This window comes from Lathyrus oleraceus, chromosome 6, assembly GCF_024323335.1.
Source record: "Lathyrus oleraceus cultivar Zhongwan6 chromosome 6, CAAS_Psat_ZW6_1.0, whole genome shotgun sequence".
NCBI lineage: Eukaryota > Viridiplantae > Streptophyta > Magnoliopsida > Fabales > Fabaceae > Lathyrus > Lathyrus oleraceus.
In genome coordinates this window covers 203,048,864-203,057,550 of record NC_066584.1, presented here as the reverse complement: position 1 = coordinate 203,057,550, position 8,687 = coordinate 203,048,864, and the positions used below count along the sequence as shown (strand labels likewise).

Sequence of the window (8,687 nt, the reverse complement as noted above, 5' to 3'; positions counted from 1 at the left end):
TGTAACTAATGCAATATTAACTCCAGTCTACAAGGAACCACATATTTTGGAACGTCCAACCCATATTCATCTTGCAACTCCTTTTGACAAACTGGAAGTTCTGTGTGAATCTCTGGTAGATTTTGAAAACATGAAGCGGAATGGTATTGATCTCACGGAGGAATGAAGAAAAAAAGGTTGGGAAAACTACTTTAAGAGGCTCTATGGTGTAATCTACACATTTTTGGTCAAGGAGTTCTGGAGATTTGCAGATAGCGATGACCATTGCATCGTCTCACACGTTCTGGGGGTGAAGATGGTTATCACTGAGAAATCCATCGCAAAACTTCTGAATATGGAGAAGACAGAGGGAAGAAGAATCTATAATATCAACCTTATGGCAAAATATATGTCCCAGGAGATTATTTCCACCATCTTCAAGCAGAGCACAGAAGGAAAATCCTCCAAGAACAAGGAACTTCACAAGAATCTGAGGGGTTGGCTGAAGATTATTCTGAGTACTATTCATCATCGCCCATCATCAAACTCGTCAGATTACATCAACACTGACCAGAAATGCATCCTTTACTGCCTCCATAAAGGACTCAAGCTGAATTTGCCATCCCTACTGTTCAAGTATCCGAGGGACTCCGTCAGGGACACCAGAAACCACATGAAGCCTAGAAACTACATTCCTCTGGGAAGGATAATCTTCAACGTTCTGATAGAAAGCGGAATGGTGGATCATCTGATATCCCACAATCTGATGGAAGATGTGATGGTAGACACCGGCAAGCCTCTAAACTCAAGGAATATGAAGAGCATGAGCATCATTGAGAGATTTTGGTCAAGCCATCTCTGGACACCTCCTAGGAAGCTCTGAAGGATTATAGGAAGATACCCAATGGTCTCTATCTGTTCTTTAAGATAAATCCCCTAGACGTTATCACCCACTATCTGCAGGACCTAGAAAATCAAGGGGTAGACATCTCTAACTTCTCGATGGATTGGCTACCTGAATATCCACCCAATTTCATGAAGAGAATGCGAGAACCATCTGAAAGAAAGTCAAAGAAGAAAACTCAGAAGCTGGGGGAACCATCTGTATCCATACCACCTGTGCCTCTGGTCTCCTCCTCCTCTCCAAGTAAGTCTCAACCCTCTGAATCTCCTACTTTAATTTTAAGGCAATTGTCTTATTCCTTACCTCAACCATCCCCAATCTACACACACTCTGAACCCACAACATCCACCATAAATCCTTCTGAACCGTATACCTTTAAACCACCCTGACCTCCCCTTCAACATTTTAATCTAACCACCATAACACTACCAATATCTGAGGCCCTACTATCAATGAACCCATATCACCACCCTCCCCCACTCCCTTATCTCCACCTTACTATAACATCTCATCTGACTCTGACCAACCTGAACCATCTGACCCTCAATCCCCTACTCTTGTGCAACTCCAAGCTCACGCCCTCTCCACTCAAAACCCATCTGAGCCAGAAGCCTCCATCCCTTCCCCATATGAACACCCAATAAGTCCACCCTCTGAACATCACACTGAAATTCCCTCTGAAAACCCTATCACTCAAACATCTGACCCTCCCACTAAAACCATCCCCGTACCACCATAACCTATCCCTCCCACCTCTAAACCAGAACCCATCCTTCCCACCTCTGAACCTGAACCCACCTTTCCCACTCTAGAAGAAGCAGTCATCTTATTTTCCGAGTCTTTAGTGGAAAAGCTCAGATCACTGTCTAAAAACTCTAAAATCAGTGGTGATCCCTCTGTAGTGAGGATTCACTGGAATAGAGTAATCAGATGGATGACATCTGAGGCTTTTAAGCTGAAAGGCCTCTCTGAACAATCAGAAACGACTTTATCAAAGAAGCTGGAGAGAGGTTACAGGCTCGTCTAACCAGAGAGGAAAAAGGGAGAGCTCGCAGAGAAGCTGAGGAAAAGGCTCACTTAGAAGAAGAAGAGAAAGCAAGAGAAGCTGCAGAAAAGCCCGCCGATGAGGCTGCTGCTGCTGCTGAAGTTGAAGCCAAAGCCAAGGCTGACACTGAAGAAGCAACACACATTATTGCGGAAGAAGCTGCCAAGGCTAAGGACACTGATCTGACACAGGGGGAGTCATCTCACTCTGATTTTGCTCCACTTGTGTTGAAGACTCTAGAGGAACTACAGAAAAAGCAACAGATTATGAGAGCCATACTGGATCAACAGGACTCTGTCAACTCCAACATTCAGAATTTGCTGACTCAGCTGTTGCAGAGGATGCCTCCTCCTCAGAACCCTTAGGCACACTTAGGATTGTTATTCTATATTTCTCTTAGTGTTTAACTTCCATATTTTTCCTTCTTTCTTTTATCTGTACTTTCCTCTTATCAACGAAATCTATTTTGCCCTTACTTGCCTTGCTATGTTTTTCTCTAAGTCTTTTTGAGTCTGACAAAAAGGAGGAAAATAAATTAAACAACCTCTGATGAAATAATATCTAATCCTCATAATGCACTGCACACATTTAAAAACTATTATTATGAAGTCTTAAGCTCTGCAGGAAGTATCTGAGTTAAAACATCTGAGAAACAAGCTATACAACTTAAGGAGATCTGGTAAGAACATCTAAACCTTCTTAAGCATATAACTTAGGAGGAGGTTGCTTATCTCAGGGGGAGTCATCATACATCTGACTTTGAGATAAATACTTCAATTTTTTTGAAGTATCACTATTTCATCATCAGTCCGAAGCTTTTGTCATCATAAAAAAGGGGAGATTGTTAGAACAAGATTTTGGGTCTATAATTCATCTCTAAGTTTTAATGATGACAAAGGATGAAACAAATTGGTACCCTAACGAATTTATCTAAGTATGTAGGACTCTAATAGAAAATGGATCTGATAGACAACATCTGACATCACACAAGTCTAGAACAAATGACTTAGAATCAAACAAAGTAGTTGCTCTGACTCTGAAGACAACAGCGCTTACAACATCTGACGTTTGAAGACTCAGATACTCTGAATCTGAAGGAATCCATAACTAGTTACTCTGCTGATCAGTATATCTGAAGAAGGTCCAACCAAAGACATATCAAGAACTTCTAAAGATAAATCACTTCTAAGCAACTATCTGAATAATACATGCTAAACAAGAAGATATGGATTTCGCGCACTCTGCCTCACGCCAACAAATCAACATTAAAGACTTAACAACGAAGTTTCCATATATGGTATCAATCCTTATTTGGAGAAAAATAAATACTCTTCAAAATTGCTATAGAAAGGACAACAAACTTAATGTCAATTAAGTCCCATCATTATCAAGATATCAACATAAATGCTTCAACCAACGACATCACATCCAACGCACTATATAAAGGCCATATCATCTTCATACAAGACATGAAGCAATCATACAAGAATACTGAAAACTCATTCTATATTTTTAATTCTTGTTCCAATCTGTTCACACGAGTTATTGCTCTTAGTGTGAATTTTTATTGTTCTTATTGTGTTAAAATTGCTTACCTAGAAGCACTAAAGATTTCCTTGTAATTCTCAAATAGTTGCTGAATATTTCCTCAAGTGACTTGTGAAGTTTGTAGACTTGAGAGAGCTAAGAGATCTTTGTTCTCTTAGACGCTTTTGTTGTAATATTTCTAGATTATTGGATTAAGTCCTTGTTGAAGGCGAAATCACCTTGGCCGGGTGGACTGGAGTAACTTTGAATTTCAAGCGAACCAGGATAAACTTCTTTGTTGAATGCTTATCTTTTGTGTGTGTTTTGTTTGCAAAAGTTTTTATTATCTGTAAAAATAATTCGAACCCCCATTTCTTGTTTCTCTCTACCTTCAATTGGTTTCATAGCACAAGCAACTCTTAGTTCACAAGGCAGGTTGTTCATTAGGCGTCCTAAAAGGATGAGTATGAGGCTCACAAGAAAGTATTATTGGGTGCAAGGAAGAATATATCACTTGCTGGGGTACAAACAATTCGAGATCAAAGGAGGATAGTATATTGGATCCGTGAAGGAATAAACTCTGAACCGAAGAGCAAAAGAGGTATTGACTAGGACGTGGAGGAAACTAGGCATACCCACTCCTGTTACATCAAATTAAATGTTTGGGGACAATCCCACATCTCTTGGTTCACAAGGAGGACTATTCATTAGGCGTCCTAAAAGAATGAACATGGAAACCAAGGAAAAGTGATATTTAATCTCAAAGAGATGATATTGATAGATGAATGAAGAATGATTGATTAATGAATAGGGTAGCTCACGAAGAAAATGGGTTCTCCTGCATACATATCCTTATAGTGCAATAAGGAAATCAGGGCTTTCGTAGTACAACCCACTAGGGCTGAAAACAAGGTGACTGATGAGGCAAAAGAAGTAAAATTGATTGAAATGAAGGATGGATTATAAATAAGGTAGCTCGCGGAGAAACTGAGTTCTCCTGCCTACGTATCCTCATAATGCAATGAGAAAATCAGAGCTTTCGTAGTTCAGCCCACTAGGGCTGAAAACAAGGTGATTTAGGAGGCAAGAAGAGATGATAGAATGATTGAATGATTAATTGAAATGATTAGAATGGAGAATGAATCAATAAGGGACTTGACAGTTGATTGATATGAATCACACTAAAGTCTATGAATAAGGGCGAACACTTTGAATAGCTGGGGTCTACGCCCCGTATGCAAAGTCGCTCTAGACAAGGATAAGAGAAACTCCGTCTCATCATTCCTTAATACTTAAGGCTCATGGTGCATGCTACTTATCTTAACTAACAAGTTGTTGAAGGAGGATCTTCGTTGTTGCTCCTTGTGTTGATGTTGATTTTGTATGAAGAAGACTTGGTAGTTTAATCAATTTGTATTGTACTAAAGTCTATGAATAAGGGCGAACACTTTGAATAACTGGGGCCTACGCCCCGTATGCAAAGTCGCTCTAGAAAATGATAGGAGAAACCATGTCTCATCATTCCTTATTATTTAAGGCTCATTTTGTACAATTTGAATTGTATTTACCAAGTGTTGACTTTTGACTTGTCTTGTATAATCCGCTGTTTGGTATGACTGAGGATGCCTTGATCGAAGATTTGACTTGAGGTCTTGAGCTCCACAACTTAGAAGAAAAAGTCTTATTAAGTGACCAAGGGTCTTTTGGTCACTCAATTTAGACTTTGGGATTATACAAGTTCAAAGGATTTAATTGATCAAAAATACTTTTGACCAATTTAAATCATAGGGTTTAAAAAAAATTAGAAATTAAAATTAGACCTAATCTAACGGTTAGAAATTAATCAAGCTATCCTAAGGGAACATGCATTTGTTGGTCAAAAACTTGATTAAAATTCTATGTTAATATTAATCCTAGGGAATCATGTAATCATATGGCCAAAATACCAAAATAATCCCTAAAAGGGTAAAAGGTTATTTCACATGCAATCGATTAAAATCTACCTAAAATCTAAAATTTGATTAAGTCCTAAAATTGATTTTAACCTAATGTTTAGAACTTTACTAAATTCTAAAATCAAATAAAATCCAACTAAACCTAATTGATTCTAACTATGCATTAATCAACGGAAAAATGTTAATTCCTAATTAACAACATGTTAACTCCTAATATTTCTAAAAAACTAAGAATTAATCATACATTCCATCAAGATTAACAAAACATAATTAATATTAATCTAGAATTAAAAATGACTTAATTAAAGTTTAAAAAAAGATGTGGGCTTGATCATAAACACAGGCCAATGGGTGTGAAACAATGAATGGAGGTGCCAACCAAGAAATTACTTGGGCTAAAGGCCCAAGTCTCCAAAAACATGACCCGGTTCCAGGTCTGTGACCCGCGAGCACCCAAGCTTCTAGGTCGAAAATTCATCTATGAACATCAAGAATTCGCTTCCATAGTTCCATTGAAGAACCACGAGCAATGATCAAATTCGCTCTGGCTCCTGCCATGAATCACGAACTTCGTACGCTTACTCCATTGCCTGCAACACATAGGAGAATGATGCCATGGTCTCATAATCTTCCGCCGACCGAAAAGGATCCACACGCAGACAACTTCAATGTTCTCATCGAGTCGACCTCAATACAGAGACGTAATCCATCCTCAAGGTTCTCGCGCATGAAATAGCAAAACAAGGGACGAAGAACTTACCGTGTATTGCATGGAGAGAGAATCAAGATCCGTTTGCCTTTCACATTGGTACGTTGTCTTTCGCTTCTGTTAGATGGAACTTTTCCATTTCAACCTTCTTTTCCTTTCTGCTATATGATTCCTACCGAGAATTCTTCTTCCCCGAATATTATGCTCTTCTTAACTCTTCCAATCACCAACTTTTATTTTCTCTGTAATGCCTCCATTTCAACTCTTTGGGAGATTGATAGAGTTGTTGAAGGTTGTTGTGTGATATCAGGTGGTTGTGAATGATTTCAGGTTTTCGTGACTCTGTAGCAGGTTTTTTTTTGGGAGAGGGAAGTCTTCAGGGTCTGAAGGAAGGTTGAGGATGAAGAATGAAGGGTTGAAGGTTGGAGATTGAAGAAGATGGAGGAATCAAAATTATGTTGAAGAGGGAAATGTGAAGTTGAAGATGAAGGTCCAGCCCTCTACAGAATGAAGGATGATTTTTTATATAGGGTCTGGGAATCGTAATCGAATCGGGCAGCACGGGCAGCAGGTAACAAAGTTAGTTTACATTCACATTGAAATGAAATTGAGGTATGATAGTTAGTTAGGTTCAATCTGTTAGTTAGACTCTATTAAATTCTGCAGTAAATCAATTTTCAATTTCTGTTAGTTGGAAAAGGGGTTCAATGCCCAATTGGTGTGTATTGTTGGATTATGCTATATCATTGCCATGTTAATGGTTTGCTGTTATTTTTTGTGGTTATGACTAGTGTATTAGGCTACCAAGAAACCGGACTAGGGTTTGGTTAGAAACATTTGACACAGCTGAAGATGTTGCAATTGCATATGATACAGCATCATATATACTAAGAAGTGAATGTGCTCAGTTGAATTTTCCTGATTTAAAGCATGTGATTCGAGCGAATTCGTTGAATGGAACAATTGCTTCACTTATTGAAGCAAAACTTCAAGCAATATCACAACGAGGTGTTTCTTCTGCTTCTTCTAATTCTCATAGAAAGCAAGGTGATTCATTAGCTAGATCAAATAATAAGCATGTTGATGAGATTGAAAATGGAAATGAAACTATGAAGGAGTTGAAGGTTTTTTGAAGGGTGGTTATGAAATCAAGGTTCTGAATTGGGAAGCTCTCTTCTAAGATTCTGTTATGGATTTCTGGAATTGTTTCTGTGAAGTTCTGTTATATGATTTTTGATGATTGTTAGGAGATGGTTATGAATCTGTTATAGTAGTTGGAAGTTAGAATTGTGGAATGGTTTTTTGAAGTTAGAAGTTGTGAGTGTGATTTGGATGCTGTTGTCGTTTGGTGTTTGTTGGCAGGTTGTATTTATGGTTTAGGCTACATTAGTAATTAATTGGTTCCTTTATTAGTGAAACCGAAACATAATGGTTATTGAAATTGGCTTGTTGGTATGTGATGAATGTTTGTCAATGCAATTAATTTGTGAAATCAAATAGTTTGTAGTGATTATTGGATGCTAATGATTGGTAATGAATGATGAATAATGAATGCTAATGATTGATCATGAATGATAATGATTGAAAATCTTACACTATGGTTCTCTTGGCATTTTGTAGGTGCTTCATGGAAGGGACACTAACTTGGGATGGAAGGAGATGATGATATGAAGTATGAAGTCCATGAAAATGATGGATGAAAATGAATGTTTAAGAAATATATTAGAACCTAGGTTACAAGTTATCTTGTATTAGTTTGGATTGTATACTAAATGGAAATTGTAGAAATTATATGGTGGGTTTTGAAACGATTTTGAATGGATTTATGTATGGAAAGTTTGGCCAATTTATGAAAGGTGTATGGTTTTGTTTATATAGAATCATGAGTTGATTCTTGAATTAAAATGGAAAGTGTGATTAGTTTGGTGATGGCTTGAAAACCTGTGAATGGTTTAGGAAGGTTTATGCCAATCTTTAAACATGAAAATAGATAGTAGCCTTTGAGATGGACGTGGGCTAAAGATGCATGACTTAAGAATGGCAGATGGGATGAGGTTGATCTTGGCCAATTGTTTTTTTTTGTAAAAAATGTAATTTTCTTTTCTCTTTTTGTAATGAACCAAGTGTATTGTTATATCATGAATAAAATTACTCGAATGAAATGATCATGATTGATTATTTACTAAATCTAAATTTAATAATGAATTTTATCTAAGAGCCGAATGTTAAACCTTTAAATCACCAAGATCATGAATTATATGATAATCACATGAGTTAAACGAGTTAAATCAAATGAATGAATCAAGCATTAACGACCTATATCGTCTTATGAATCACAATAGGACAGTGACAAGCGATGGACCCATAGATTAATGCAATCATGGGCCTTACACTGAAACTTATGGACTTGAAGGTAACATAAGCTTAACATTAAAGGATTAGGAATGACCAAGTAGAATGCACATATGAATGCTTGAACCAAGCCTTGAATCAGGTGGAATCCCAAGCATGTAGATATGTGAGTTAAATGGGTGATCCCATGATCACATGGAGTATTCGGTGATGGAT

At 37.6% G+C, this 8,687-nt stretch overlaps 1 protein-coding gene and 1 long non-coding RNA gene across 3 annotated transcripts; both read left to right on the top strand.

The window, feature by feature from the left end:
• The first annotated feature begins 981 nt into the window (after nt 1–981).
• On the top strand, nt 982–2,293 carry LOC127094777 (eukaryotic translation initiation factor 4 gamma-like). The gene is made up of 2 exons (XM_051033557.1): nt 982–1,166; nt 1,864–2,293. Exons 1-2 carry the CDS (start codon nt 982–984, stop codon nt 2,291–2,293), a joined length of 615 nt encoding a protein of 204 aa, XP_050889514.1.
• A 3,559-nt stretch (nt 2,294–5,852) lies between these two features.
• On the top strand, nt 5,853–7,965 carry LOC127096650 (uncharacterized). Of its 2 annotated transcripts, none has more exons than XR_007792764.1 (3): nt 5,853–6,218; nt 6,450–7,127; nt 7,740–7,965. It is a non-coding gene; the product is annotated as an uncharacterized LOC127096650 (long non-coding RNA). The 2 variants fall into 2 exon arrangements; XR_007792763.1 differs by having other exon boundaries at nt 5,867–6,218; nt 6,450–6,690.
• Nucleotides 7,966–8,687: the final 722 nt, after the last annotated feature.

Coding starts and splice junctions, on each gene's coding strand:
- LOC127094777 (XM_051033557.1), top strand. CDS start 982: ATGGATTGGCTACCTGAATATCCACCCAATTTCATGAAGAGAATGCGA. Junction 1,167..1,863: donor TCTCCTACTTTAATTTTAAG/GCAATTGTCTTA, acceptor CTGAACAATCAG/AAACGACTTTATCAAAGAAG.